Below are 16,057 nucleotides of genomic sequence, written 5' to 3'. Positions count from 1 at the left end.
GCAAGCCATGCTTCAATGAACTCTGCAGGGTGTTTCCCTTCGGATTTCTCAGGCATTCCGACTATACGGATGTTCGACCTTCTTAATCTATTCTCCATATCTTCGATTCTAGCTGCTGATTCATCAGCTTTATTAGAAGTTATGTGCATTTCTTGGGATAAGGGGGGTAATTCATCCTCAATAGAGCTCACACGTCCCTCCAAAGCAGTGGCCCTCTCCCTGATTTTCTGCATATCTTGTCTAATGTGCAACAAGCCTTCCTTCATGCTTTTGACTTCAGTTGATAAGACAGTAATGGAGGAGCCATAAGCATGGACTGCAGTTAGTATGTCCTGTAATGAGGGCTCTCTATTTTCCACATCTGTGGGATCAGCAGTGACTTGGGCAGGGAGGGGGGATGGTGGATTACTCACTGCGTTCCTGGAGGCTGCCGGCGCCATTTTCTCAGGCACATGTTGTGCTGTATTAGGAGTCTTCACAGGGGGTCCGTTCTTGGCTGTTTTAGCTGTGCAGGCTAGCAAAGTTTGCTGTGTGGACTTGACACCACTGGCTTCATGGGCATATTGGCCGAGTTTAGCCGCCGCCGAGGCATAGGAGTCTCTTCCCGTTCGTTGCTGGAGCGGGAGTCCGCCATGCTGGGCCGTGCCGTCGGCGAGGAGGCTCCCTTCCTTCTTAGGCATATTTGCCTTGTTATTATGGCGACCGGGAGTCGCTGTAGTGGTGACTCCACACCGGGGGCGAAGTATCCGGTCTATTTCTGCGATGTATATGGCTCACAACAGGATTCTGTAAAGCAGGATGCAGGAGCTAGTGTGAGACACGTCCTCTCACATGAACATCCAAGCCACGCCCCCCCTACAGGGCATTTATACCATCTGGCTAGTAATTTATAATTTCTTTCTTGATGCCTATTAGAAATCGATATCTTATGTGTTAGTGTAATTGCCTATTCGCATTTAGCTCTGGGGATATCGATCCCCAGCTCTTCCTCCCATTTTTTATATAGCTTATCTCCTTATTGTTTGAAATTATATATTTGTATACATTAGATAATGTGTGTGTTGGTTTCTGCTCTTGTAGAAATAATATTTCCAGTGCTGTCAGTGATCTCTCCAGTATCCCCCCTTTCATGAGAGAGATGATATACTTTTGCAGTATAAGTTGCAAGTTTGGCATCCATTTCATTTTATGTTCCATACCCAGAGCTTCCATCGAAGGAGGTCTATTCCCCTCCATTGTCTGTACCACCCTTGTATCGTCCCTACTCTGCCATTTTAGGAAGGTCGTAACCTCCAGTGCCGGTGGAAATTCTGGATTGCCGAAGAGGGTGTCTTTGGGCTGATGTATCTAGACCCTATCCCCCTCCTTACCAGTCCATCCCATACTTTCAACGTTGATGCCACCAAAAGCGGCAACTCACCCTTAGGGGGTCTATTTTCCCTCCTAATCCATGGCAGTGACTTCAGTTTCATGGCTGCGATCTCCTCCTCTAGTTTCACCCACTGTTTACATTCTGCATTGTGGAATCAGTCCACTATTCTAGCCACGAATACCGATCTGAGATAAACCGACAGATCTGGGAGAACCAAGCCTCCATCTTTTTTTAGCCTAGTTAGTACTTCTCTGCTAATTCTGGCTGGTTTACCTGCCCAGATAAAACTCCCTATAGCTTTTCGAAGGAGGTTCAAGATGTTTCTTGAGGGAAATATTGGAATAGTCTGAAATATGTAGAGTATTTTAGGCAAAATGTCCATTTTTATAATATTTATCCTGACCATCCAAGAGAAAATTCCCTTGTCATACTGCTGGAGTGTCTTGATTATTTTTTATGTTATTGGAAGATAATTATACTCCTGGAGCTTCTCCAGCTCCCTAGGAATGAATGTTCCAAGATATTTGATTGTGTTTTCCTGCCATTTAAAAGAAAAGTTTTTTTAAGGAGTTCCACAGTGTTCATAGGTAGTGTTATATTCAAGGCTTCAGCGTTTAAATTCCTTAATTAGATTTGGTATTGTCACCGCTGGGTTCGTAATATATAATAGCAAATCGTCTGCCTAAACCGACATTTTATAATCCTTGTCTCCCACTTTTATTCCTTGTATATCTATGTTGTTCCGGATCGCTGTCGTCAGATGTTCCATAGCCAATACATATAGCAATGGAGACAGGGGACATCCCTGTCGAATTCCATTGGCTATACTAACTATATCAGATAAATCACCATTTGTGCCTATTCTGGCAGTTGGACTATGATATAGAACTATTATCTTTTCCCGAAGCATTGGGCCCACTCCCCATTGTCTTAATGTCTCTTCAAAAAACCGCCATCCCACCCTGTCAAAAGCCTTCTCAGCATCGATTGCCAAGAGGCAGGATGGGATGGCGTGTTTCCGGACATATTCCACAAGTGTCAGGGTTTTCAGGGTATTATCCTTTGCTTCTCATCCCTCTATGAACCCCGCTTGATCCAAGTGGATGTATATCGGCAGTTTCGGTGTAAGTCTGTTGGCTATAATTTTTTAATATAATCGTAGATCAATATTTGTCAGCGAGATTGGTCGGTAATTTCCACATATTGTGTGATCTTTCTCGGGTTTTGGTATGAGTGAAATATATGCCTGCATACCCTGTGGAACAAATGGTTGAGAGGCAGACACTGAATTAAAGGTCCGCTTCATAATTGGGACTAGCAAATCCTTGAATGCCTTATAGAACCGTGGGGTAAAACCATCTGGACCAGGACTTTTTCCTGGTACTAATGAATCGATTACCTTCTGTATTTCAGTATCTGAGAATTCCTTTTCTAATTGCTCTACCTCTGCAGATGTTAGTCGGTATAGCAGTATAATTTATATTGTATGTTTTGCTGAAATATTTCGGGATCCCTCTCTGCTAGTTGATTAAGTATATTGTACAAACGGGAATAGAAAGTATGAAATGTTTTCAAAATTCCTTTTGGGTCGTATACCATGTCGCCTGTTTCTGTCTTCACCTTAACAATAGATGTTGTATTTATTCGCTGGCGTAATACTCTGGCTAGTAATTTACCGGGTTTATTTCCTTGTTGATAATATAGGGTGCGATTTTTATCCCTAACCCGTAATGTTTGTTCATTTAATAAAGTTCGTAATTCAAGTCGTTTTTCTGTTAGATCCATTATTATCTCCCGTGCTGAATTTTGTTTATGTTGCTTTTCCAATTGAGCTATTTCTTGTAAAAGCTGGGCTGATCTATTTTCTTTTGCTTTTTTTAACCTAGCTCTGTGCTTTATAAATAAACCCCTCAATACACATTTCAATGTTTCCCATTAAATGGATAAGGAAGTACTGTCCTTTACATGATCCTGTGTGAAATTCAATATTGCCAACCTGATCTCTGAAGTACAGACCTCATCGTATAATAAGTTGTCATTTAATTTCCAAGTGCCTCTTATTGTATTGCCACTTGGTAAATCCGTCACCAGAAATATAGGGGTGTGGACCGACCATAGAAAACTACCTATCTCAGAGGAGGAGACCACGGCCATTCCTATCTGGTTTGTCAAAAAATAATCTAATCTATGATATGTGCCATGAACTTTTGAGTGAAATGTATAGTCTTTCTCCAATGGGTGAAAGGTCCTCCATATATCAACTAAATAGTATTTATATATCATATCATTACATTTCTTTTTATCAGTGCTCCTCTGGGGCATTGAGGGTGCAGTAGTGTCCATATCCAGGTTGAAAACGAAATTGAAGTTTCCCTCTATTATTGTCACCCCCTCTGCTCTTTCCATAAGATCTGTTAACAGTTGAGTACCTATTTTAATCTGATCCAAGTTTGGTAGGTATATATTAATAAATGTATATTTTTTTTACCATACATAATGACTTTCAGTAATACTGCCCTACCATCTCGGTTCGTCCAATGTTCTACTACCTGATGGGGTATTAACTTGTGAATTTCTATAGAAACTCCCCTCGATTTGGAATAAGGATAAGTATCTTGATACTAAGCAGAGTAATGTCTATTTTGTATATTAGGTATGTGGTCTGAGCGAAAATGCGTCTCCTGAAAGAGAACAATGCCAACATTTTGTCTATGGAGAAAGTGCAGAACTTGTGATCTTTTTTTTGTGATCCTTTTGTTGCTACTTCTAACATTAAAGGAGCATATTTTTAAAGTGCCCATAGGACAACACGAGATGTTATATGCAAAACCAGTGGACATAAATATTAATACAATCTCAATGTACCATCAAACCTTCAATTGAACTATTGATTGGCTCATGCCTTTATATAATATGCGTTTCAGAAAAAAAAAAAAAAAAAATTTAAATTTAAAAAAAATTTAAATTACTCCCCCCTCCCCCACTAACCATCTTCCCAACCCAAACCCGTGAGACTGCTTCTTCTACCCAATCCATAATAGTGCAATATTATATACAAGCCTAATGTGTATTATTACTCCATATAATTACATCATATCACTGCATTCAGGTTCAATCTCCAGAAAAAACATATTTTCCTCTCCTTCCTTTCCCTCGTCTTTTCTTTATATAGAACAAACGAAAATCGGCATGACATCTAACCTTTTTTTATGCTATGTTATATGCAAAACCAATAAACATAAATATCAATACAGCCTCAGAGTACCATCAATTTGCCCATTGTTTGCTTGTGTCTTTATATAGTATGCATTTAAAAAAAAAAAAATTTCTATACGAATCCCCGTCCCACTCCCCCCCTTACCCACCCCCCCACCCCATTGTCCTCTCCATCTCCCTCCTATTGTTTTATCTAATTTTGTATTGCCTTCCCAAAGTCTCCTGATATCCTGTTATATTTGTGGCCATGATGGTATGTCCACTTTTGGCAATTGAAGATGATTCAAAAAGTCAGGGAGATCCCCAATATCTTGAAATGTTATTTTGTGTCCATTTTTATAGACTAAAATCTGAAAGGGAAATCCCCATCTATATAAAATCTGCTTCTCCCTTAGTGCTTCTAATAAGGGTTTAATTGCCTTTCTTCTAGTCAGCGTATATCTAGACAAATCCTGCAGGAATATGAGTTGGGCACCATCAAACTCAAATACCCTTTGCAGCCGTGCTGCTGCCATGATGCTTTTTTTGATGTGAAAAAAACATATCCTGCATATTACATCCCTTGGTTTCTCTTGATCTCGACTTTTAGGGGCTTGCGCTCTATGTGCACGGTCAATCTCTACTTCTGCCATTTTTGGCCATTTTAATAAGGTATTAAATATGCCTTGGAGTATCAACTTCAAATCTTCTGTACCTGCTGTTTCTGGCAAACCTCTTAATCTTGTTATTTAGTCTACTTCTATTTTCAAGATCGTCAGTAGTGTTGATTATGTATTTTAAATATCGATCATGTTCCTGATTTTTTTCTTTCAATATTAACATTTTTTGATTAATAGCTGCCATTTTGGACTCTATAACTCAACTTTGCTTTGTGTATTAACTAGAGATGTTTTCAATGCCTGTATCTCAGCCTTGTACGAGGTTTCCAGTCTATAAACATATTTATCCATATCCTCTCTTGTCGGTAAAGATTCGCTATATGCCTGCATATCCCAACTAGGGCTATCTATTGTTCTTTCCAGGTCTGTTGTAGAGTGTTGAGTGTTGCCCACAGGACTGCCATTTGATCTAGACTCTGCAATACTGTCTGGGGAGGCTGGATACGATGCAGCTGCTCCTACACCTTCTTGCTGGGCTACTGATTGCGAATCCTGAAAATAACCTTTAATGCCTGTTTCTGACACAAATTGGGGTTTGGGGGGGGTTTCATCATCCCCCCTGTTGATCCCCTTTTTGTTTTTTGCGTATGTGAACTTTTAGGTGGCATTTTGTATGCAGAGTGTTAAACTAAAAATAGAAAAATATAGCTCTCACCTAAAATCTCTATTATTTTTAATGCACCTATATGTCTTCAAATGGTGCTTTTGAGCTTTATCAAATAGCTTTACCACATTCAATTGTCCTCTGAACCCTCGATCACTGTGTCTCCAGGTCTATTAAGGCTTTAAGCCACCAGAAATGATAAATGTCAAAAATAATGTCACATTCAGAAGAAAAGAGGATATATACTCTTATCAGCCAGTCCTTTACCTTATTTGAAAGCAGGGGACTCCGTTTTTACATTCCTTTAATAGCTGTCCTTAGCGCTCTCTCTGCTTTTTATATCCTACTATGCTGGGTACAGGGAGACTGGGAGATCTTGCCCGATCGCATCGGGATCCAGCACCGTTTAAGTTCTCTCTGGTTTACCTGGTAAGATATAGGAGTATCCAGTGTCCCGACACACGGGCTTCGGCGAACCTCTGGGATACTCGGTCCCCCTCGGCTCGATTCGTGGGCACTCGGCGAGATTCGAGATGTTCTGGAGGTCCCTGGCACAAAATGCGATCCCCCAGCAGGGTCCGACTCGTCTCGTGCAGCTCCGGATAATACGCGACTCTAATCGTGTATACCCACTGAATACTCTCTCCATTAGGCACGAGGTTCTCCCAGAGCCCTCACTAGACTCCGGAGCTCCCGAGGTGTTTCCGCACAGCATTCTCAGCATTCAGCGGGGTCGACAGGGCTCAGCTACACACCGCTTTCTTTTCCCTTCTCACACAGAGCTGTGAGCAGTTGTTGTCTCAGGAGGATCCGCATAGCAATCCAGGGAAAATCGGGAAAGGTCAAATCATTGGAAGTTACTGCAGTGTGCCAGGTAGAGCTGCTCACCACACGTCCATCCCAGTCAGTCCCCTCCCCCTCCTTGTTGTTATCAATGGTCAATTTTTATTATTTTTTTAATTCATGGGGGCATTCTTTACAGTGGTTGTAAAACATTATATATACTCAGTAAAGTGACTGGCCACAGGTAATACACGCAGATGAAACAAATCCTCCTGCATAGGTTTTTCCTGTTTATCTGTAGCCCTCTCTTTTCTACAGCCTCCTAAATAAAGCATACATTATATGTAGCATTTCGAAAAATACACTTTTTTGAATTAAGAAATTAGACAACAGTAAAGTTAGCCCAAAATTCTTCTTACCCCTCTGCGTAAGGGTAAGCAGAACATCATCCGCAAATAAAGATATCCTAAAGTCCTTAATACATACAGGGATGCCGTGAATGTTTGGGTTCTTTCTGATATGGGCTGTTAGGGGCTCAATACATAGGGCATAAAGGAGAGGGGAAAGTGGGCAGTCTTGTCGGGTCCCGTTAGTAATCGGGAAAGTGGAGGAGGAGGCAAACTGGGTTCGAACTAGGGCCGATATACCTCTACAGGCAGCAGGCGGGTCTCGTTCAGGACAGAATGGGGACAGGGGTAGAGGCTTCTTCCACCCAAATCTCTTTGAAGCCTCCAAGTCTCCAGACCCTAATCTAGGAATGAGAGCCCCTCACATATGTGAGACCCCTGTGTTATGAATCCCACTAGTCCAGTGGCAGGGTACAAGATCAGTCCCAGGGGCAGGCAAAAAGCATGGTCAAACAGTCCAGGGTCAGTTCCAGATCAGGCAGAGGTATGTACAGAATCGGTAGGCAGAAGCGTGGTCGAATAATAAGCCAGGGTCAGTTCTCAGATCAGGCAGAGGTATGAACAGAATAGGTAGGCAGAAGCGTGATTGAATAACAAGCCAGGGTCAGTTCCAGATCAGGCAGAGGTATGAACAGAATCGGTAGGCAGAAGCGTGGTCGAATAACAAGCCAGAGTCAGTTACAGAGCAAGTAGAGGCATAAGGGGTGTGAAGGTAAATGGCAGGAAGTGAGGGTTATGTTTACCATACTTCACTAATAATTTAGTGAAGTATGGTAACGGCGGAAACAGTCAACTATGCAGAGGCCTGGTTGGGAAGGACATTGGGGACAATGATAAGTGGTGTCTCTTCTAACTCCTCCTCTGGTGCACACCTGGCATTTTTTCCGACGTTTTTGGCTTGTTGGTCTGAGAGGGATTTTATCGGGAAAGTGGCGTTCGGAGAGTCTGCTAATCACATTGGTTCGAATGTTTTCTGGTGGGCCGTTCAGGAATATAAGGGCAGTGGTGATTTCCTCCTGGTAGCCAAGGAACGATTTGGGGTTTTCCGCTTTTTATAGCTGTTGTATATGGCCAAATTAAACAAATAAATTGAAACTTTTTTATACCATTGGTATGTTTGTCTTGTGAAACCAAATAGTACACACACTGCGCTTATAAAAATAAAAAAGTAAGACATTTCTACTAAAATATTAATAAAGTGATATTGTGCTTAACATACTGACATGGACATTCACTGTACTGTTCATTTAAGCACAAGAGACTCCATTTTGTTCTCACTGTTGAAATGTGTTCTGTAACCTTCACCTAACACACAGACACTTCTCCTACTAAACGCTCTCTACTCCCCCCTCCCTGCTCAAGGTTTTACTTTTGCAATTGTTCTATTCACTAGTTTTTAATAATATATTTCTATTTGTTAGCTTTTAATGACATCTCACACCACCCCTTTCTTATCTATGTATAAAATAACATGTAATAATAAATTTTCACTGAATGGACATTTTAAACACAGTGATTGAGTCCTGTGAATCTGTTCCTGCAGCTGCAGTATTAACTTTGTTTTAGAGTCCCAATCAGAAATAAGTCATATCAGCTTGGCGAGCCAGCCAGGAGTTTGGCAGAGTCTCCAGAAGGAACCGCGCTTCGATCGGGATCATCGGGAAACGCAGACCTCAAATGCCGGCTAGGTAAGCTGCCCTTAAGCTTGCTATATATCTGCCTTTTCCTATGTATCCTATCTGTCGGTTCTCAAGAAAACCAGACCACTCTCGGACCTTTCTGGTTGGGTAACGTGTGTGTGTGTGAATGTGTATGTGTCCCCCTTCACGGGTTGGACTGTGTGTAGATAGGGAAAATCCTCTGCAGTTCCCTGCGTTGACTCCTTGTGGGCGACCTGGGTCAGAGGCGCATGGTAAGGGTCAGATAAAACTCACAGAGAAGAGAAGAGCCGAGGAGGGTCTCTTAATGAGTGTTTTGTCTATTGTCATAAACCCCTTCTATCCACGTAGATAAGTGGAGACTATTCTTGTAAATCTGCAGATTTGCTGTACTATTTGTTTTAGAGGCAAGAGGGTATAGACACAAGTAGAGAAGACTGGCCAGTCATTATGGGCATTAAATTAATTAAGGGAATGAAGGGAGAGAGGCCTTCAGAAAATGCCCAGCGCAAGATGAGCACTAGAGAATATATGAACTGATGGTACGGTTCCGCCTATACTGAGCCCCTAGATAAATGGGTAGAATGGACAAAGGGAACAGCTAAACCTTTAAAATCTGAAGGGACTTTTGATTTACAAGTATGGAAAACTTTTCTGCACGATTATGGCCCACTACTGTGCAGTGAAGGAACATGGAGGATAGCTTGCACATGGGAGACAGAAGCTAAAGTAGCAAATCAAACTGGCTTGACGGAGATATTTAATAAAAGTACTGCCCAAATTTACTACGTTTGGCCAGAAGACTCTGTAGAGGAGGACCCCCCACCTTATGTGGCTGCCAGTTTGGCTTTAAGGGGTCCACGCACAAAAGCAAAAGAATTAGATTACATGGAACACACAAAAGATGAGCTATGCAATATAGTAGAGAGCAGAGGTTTAACAGCCCCATATCAACCTACAAAGAGGATTTTGGCTCGTATCTTAGAAACAGATGATTGGCATAAATCAAAAGGCACATATGCAAAACTAGATCTCTCTGAACTTAAGGCTTTGGCCAGAGAAAGAGAGATAGAGTCTGAACTTCCGGAGCAAACCATAATTTTCCAAATTGTGGCAGCAAGATGAACAGAGTAGGAAGGGAGATGCCAGCCCTTCTACCCCTGGCATAGAGCAATGTTGCAGTTTATCCTGTCAGAACCCAATTTGTTTTTGAAGGTGATGCTGTTGACAGTAAGTCTCAAATTAAATGGCATGTACCTTTTAGTCCCCAAGATATGAGAGCCATATTAGAGGGATTGGGAGATCCTAGAAAGAATCCAATTGGGTGTGCAAACAAACTTAGCACTGCACAGGAAGCATATAAGGCTTCTGCTACTGACATTCATCAGCTTCTTATTAAAGCAGTGGGAAGCAACATGTCTGGCTATATACTTAAAGAATGTGGTGTAGACGTCAAAAATCTAGGTAAAATGGTTAGTGGACGGGAGGTTTGTGAGAAATTAAAGGAAAACTTGCCCCAAATATATGGACAAACCAGACATGCTGAATTTATGAATGTTAAGCAAGGGAAAGGGAATCCGCAGGGGCTTATTGGAGGCGGTTAAGCGATATGGCTGAGGAAGCAGGCATTAAAATAGAGGAAGAGAAGGCGGGAGAAACTGCAAGTCCATCTACACAACTGGTGAAACAAAGGTTTCTTGATGGTTTAATACCCCAGTTGAAAGAAAAGTTGTTCACAGCAAGGCCGGAGGCAGGCAATATGTCTATTCGAGATGTCTTGCCTATCCTGTTATCCATAGAAAACAGGATTAACCAAAAAGACAGCAAACCCAAGATTATGTACATGGGGAAGCAGAGAGGAAGAGGAAGAGGCAAAGGCAATTTCAGAAATCATGGCAATCGAGGACCAATTATATGCTACAATTGTGATGGGGAAGGACACATAGCCAAATTCTGCCATCTTCCTGACCGTAGACTAGAAAAGAGCTTAGAGGCACCTCATGCTGATCCCAGTTCTTTGCCAAAAGCAGTGGATCAGGCATAGGAAAATGGCATGCCAGTATCAATCATGTTAAATAGGGGAGACAATGGTCCCGAGGCCAGAGTAAAAGTATTTTTACAAGAAATCCCCTATCCTGGAGGAGAAACAGAATTAACCTGTTTAATTGATACTGGTGCAAGCCGAAGTGTTTTTAATATAGAGGACTTACCTCCAGGATTATTATCTACAATTGTTTGGTGTTGGCCTAACCGGGACCTCTACTGATTTGGTTGAGTCCAAGCCACTTAAACTCAGGCTAGGACAGCAAACAGAAATTGTCACTAAAGTGTTAGTTTCAGACACAGTTCCTACCAATCTTTTGGGAGCTGACATTTTGAACCAAATTTTAGCAAACATAGACTACACTCCTACAGGAGTCCAAGTGGTTAGTAGTCTGTCAGGAGAAGTTTTAAATTCTGCCTGTGGAGTATTTTTAATCCAGGACTCCACTCCGCCATTTCCACCAGATTTGAAAGTGATTCCTGCTGAATTATGGGCCACCAGCAAATATGATGTAGATCTGCTGGATTGCACCCCAGTCATGATGAAAATAAAACCAGGAGCCCATCTCCCACAGATTAAACAGTACCCACTGAGTATTGCTCAGACTGAGGGGATAAAGGATCAAATCACTCAACTGAAAGCAGCACAGGTTGTTGTACCAATTAAATCCCAGGTCAATACACCCCTGTTCCCAATTGCAAAGAAGCCAGACAAGAAGGGTGGGCAGGTGACATACCGCGTGGTGCATGATTTGAGAGCCATTAACAATATAATAGAGGCAGATACCCCAATCGTGCTTCCAGCACCTGCTTTACAGTGATTGATCTTGCAAATGCTTTCTTTTCGGTGCCCCTGCACCCAGATTGCTGGCACCTTTTTTCATTTACCCATGATGCCCAAAAGTTAGCATGGACAAGATTGCCCCAAGGCTGTGTGAGTAGCCCCTCAATATAATACTGCGTTAAAGCAAGTATTGGGCCAATGGTCCCCCTCACACCCAAAAACAGTTTTGCTTCAGTACATAGACGATTTGCTTATTTGTTCTGATACAAAGGACATTTGTAGCAGAGAAACAGTAAGCCTTCTCATGTTTCTCTATAACAGTAACAACAAAGTTAGCAAAGATAAGCTACAATACTGCCAAGAGAAAGTGATCTTCCTGGGTCACTGCATTTCACATGGAATCCGTCACCCAACCCCAGATCGAGTTAAAACTCTACAAAACTTTGAAAAGCCAAGAAATGTACGGCAACTACGTGCCTTCTTGGGGTTAGTGGGATATTGTAGGGACTGGATTCCAAATGCATCAGAACTTATGGCTCCTCTATATGAGGCTACCACTAGAAACCCTTTCAAACTCACGTGGGACAATGAATTGCAGATGAAGGAGCTTATTAAAATTTTGTCTGAAGCTCCCGCCATTGGACTTCCTGACTATACTAAGACTTTCTCGTTGTTCTGTCATGAAGTCAATGGATTTGCTGCAGGTGTACTCACCCAGCTACATGGAGACAAACAGAGGCCTGTGATGTATGTATCAGCCTCATTAGACCCTGTCATCAAAGGCTCCCCCAGTTGTATGCGAGCCATAGCAGCCTGCATTTTGCTGCTAGACGAAGTAACTGAGCTTGTACTAGATTCTGCTCTGATCCTGTATGTGCCACATGCAGTACAGGAAATCATGAATCAAGTAAATACTAGACATGTGTCTGCCAGTAGATTTGACAAGTACCAGTCTGCTCTTTTTGCTCCATCGAATTTAACAATCAAACGATGTGTTACTTTAAATCCGGCTACTCTTCTTCCTATAATTGATGAAGAAGATGCAACAAATGGTACTGATGTAGAACCTGAGAGTTTTTCTCATGATTGTATGGCTCTTATGGAGGTAGAAAGGGCCTCTGTCACACCAGCAAAAGATGAGCCCTTATCAGATTGTGACACACACTTATTTGTAGATGGTTCCAGATTTTACACTGATGATGGTCAGCCACACACAGGGTTTGCTATAACCACTACAGACACCATTTTACATCAGGAAGCATTGAAACCCCAGATGTCAGCACAGGAAGCGGAGTTGTGTGCTGTAGTCAAAGCATGTCATCTAGAGAATCAAAGGGGAAACATTTACACTGACAGCAGATATGCATTTGGAATAGCCCACGATTTTGGGACTATCTAGAAAGCACGGAACTTTCTGACTAGTGCAGGGAAGCCAGTGAGACATGCAAAACTCATAGAGCGGCTATTTGAGGCTTTTCAGAAACCAGCAGAAGTTGCCATCTTGAAGGTAAAAGGGCATGCAAGGGGAAATGACATGACAGCCAGAGGAAATGCTTTAGTGGACCAAGCGGCAAAGGATGCTGCCCTTATGGCATTTGGAGTCACATCCACTGTAGGGGTCGCCCAGATAGCGGGGACAGATTCCCCTCATCAAGAGCAGTGGGATGTAGAAACTCTAATTCAGTTGCAGAACCAGGCCCCTGATGAAGAGAAGGATAAGTGGATCAAATGTAATGCTACCCAAAATCAGCAGGGCCTGTGGAGCGCTGACAACAGGTCGTGTCTACCCAGGAGTTTGTACCCAGTTTTACCACAACTAGCACATGGCGTCAGTCATCTTGCTAAGGGCGCGATGGTGGCACTTACTGACTGCTATTGGATAGCACCTGGATTTAGTGCATTTGCAGCCAGGTTTTGTGCTTCATGTCTCACTTGTGCTCTGTACAATGCAGGGAGGCCTGTCCATGTTCCCCAAAAGCATTCTCCTAAGCCAGATTTCCCTTTCCAAAGAATTCAAATAGACTACATTCAGATGCCCAGAATAGGCACCTATGAGTTCGCTTTAGTGTGTGTTGACATCTTCTCAGGTTGGCCCGAGAGCTGGCCAGTAGCTAAAGCAAATGCAAAAACAACAGCAAAGAAAATTTTGAATGAAATAGTTTGTAGATATGGAGTTCCTGAAACTATTGAGAGTGACAGAGGAACCCATTTTACTGGGGAATAATGAAAGAGGTAATGGAAGCTCTTCACATACAGCAAGCTTTCCATACACCTTATCATCCACAAAGTAGTGGTAAAGTTGAGAGACTTAATGGAATTTTGAAAAACAGATGTGCAAAAATTAAAGCAGATACAGGAAAAGGATGGGTGGAAGCTTTGCCATTAGCCCTATATTCTGTATGAACTACCCCTAAACAACCACATGGGCTGTCCCCTATGAGATTTTATTTGGAGGGCCACCCAAAACAGGGCTATATTTTCCCCAACAGTTGCAGGCTTCTCACTCTACTCTGTTAGAATATGTTCAGATTTTGGAAAGAACATTGAATAAATTACATGAAGGTGTTTATAAATATATCCCCGACCCAGATTCTGTTTCAGGTATTCACAGAATCCAACCAGGTGACTGGGTGGTGGTCAAGCGACACGCCAGAAAGCCACTAGAACCAAAATTTGATGGACCACATTTGGTGCTTTTGACAACCGGTTCTGCTGTCAAGTTGGAAGGAAAGCCCACCTGGATTCACGCTAGTCACTGCAAGAAAATCCTGAAGTGATGATATCCTTTGAAAAAATTATGATAATGTTTCTTTTCTTTTTGTTGTTTGTGAGAACTGAGACATGGAAAAATAACCCTTTCATCCAAATGTTAAAATTGTATGCAACCCATAGCAACGCTAGTAACTGCTGGGTGTGTTCTCACTTACATCCCCAAACAGGTACAATACCCAGGATAGCAATACCTCTCAATTTCACTGATCTAAACAGGACCAGAATAAATAGCTCATACATAGTCTCTATAGCTAATGAGCACAGATCAGTAACTTTGATGGTTTCAAAACAGATAAACACTCCACAGATTTGTTTAAACATTACATGCCCGTTTAACACTAAATGTACACGGTTGGGCAATTCAGATTACACCGGAGCAAAAATTACAGTTTATGGAGGAAACTATGGTCAATATTATTATATCCCAGATCCAGAACTAAATAGAACCCTTTATAGTACAAATTGCTCACAGTTCCCAATATGTGAAAATATCGGTTACCTGAGATTCCATGTTATTGCTTCCAGTTTTTTAGGAGCAGGCATACCGTCCATACGTAGAGGGTTATATTATATATGTGAAAATAAAGCTTACGCCTGGCTTCCTACTAATGTTACAGGTACATGTTATACTGGGAAGTTAGTACCTGCTTTGGCTGTTTGCAAAGATACAGTGCGACCAGATCAAAGTCCAGAATACCCTTTAGTGTTCAAAAGAGAGCTGTTCACTGAAGGTGACATGGCATGGTCATGGTTCCCTTCCTGGACAGGATGGGGAATTGAAGCAATGAAAAGACTAAATAATTACACTAGAATTGTAGATGAAATTATTAACCTTACTACCACTGATATAGGTTTATTAAATGAAGAAATGGCTCAGCTTAAAAAAGTAGTATTAGAGCACAGATTAACGCTAAATTATCTCACTGCAGCTCAAGATGGGATGTGTAAGGTATTTCGCACTGACTGTTGTATATACATTTCTGATAATGAGGACAATATTAAAGGGCATCTTGCTAAGATAAGAGAACTACAGAATAAGGCCAGAGATATTGCTGAAGATGGATGGAACCCCTTTCAGGGTTTAGGAGGTTTTGTTGATTTTTTATATGGCATAGCAACATGGTTACAGAAACTAGGCGCTTACATTGTGATGTTCCTATTTCTCATATTTGTTATTTACTTCCTCATCAGGCTATGCCTCTGTGTGACTACCCGCTGTACCAACAAATGTACCACCAGCCCTGATGAACCCATTATTGTGAGAAAGCTAGGAGAGAGCTGAACAGGATGCCGTCTCTCTGCGCTAATGTAACAGGAGTTACCAGCAATCAGCTGAATGTAACGCGGGGAAGAATGGTGTCAAATAAACAAAAGGGGGAAATGACATGGACATTCACTGTACTGTTCATTTAAGCACAAGAGACTCCATTTTGTTCTCACTGTTGAAATGTGTTCTGTGGAGGGAGATGGGCGGAGCCTAGCGGAGCAGACATGCATTGTTAGAGCTCCGCACCGCTGAGGAGAGAAGAGAAGGACAAAGCGGAGCCTGCAGGCTCAAAAGGTATCCATTTGAACCTTTTTGCCCCAGGGAACAAACTGTGAAAGTTTGGGCAGGAAATATGGTACTGGGAGGAAACCGTGGCAGAAATAAAAATCACCTCACAAAGAGCTCACAGGCACTCACTGCAACTAAAGCAGCTCCAGTCACCTCACAAGATACAGCATCAGGGCGCTCTCACAGACAGAAAATGTCACAGCA

At 42.0% G+C, this 16,057-nt stretch overlaps 1 protein-coding gene across 1 annotated transcript in view; it reads left to right on the top strand.

Moving 5' to 3' along the window:
• FAM234B (family with sequence similarity 234 member B) overlaps window positions 1-15,672 on the top strand; it is a gene marked incomplete in the record, with an annotated part of 274,001 nt that extends 258,329 nt beyond the window's left edge. Inside the window, 1 exon segment of the mRNA XM_073592718.1 lies at window positions 15,490-15,672. Coding sequence (XP_073448819.1) covers window positions 15,490-15,543 — 54 coding nt within the window.
• Window positions 15,673-16,057: the final 385 nt, after the last annotated feature.

Source organism: Aquarana catesbeiana, linkage group LG07, assembly GCF_042186555.1.
Source record: "Aquarana catesbeiana isolate 2022-GZ linkage group LG07, ASM4218655v1, whole genome shotgun sequence".
Lineage (NCBI taxonomy): Eukaryota > Metazoa > Chordata > Amphibia > Anura > Ranidae > Aquarana > Aquarana catesbeiana.
The sequence above is the reverse complement of the archived record's forward strand: the minus strand, read 5'-3'. Positions and strand labels throughout refer to the sequence as shown.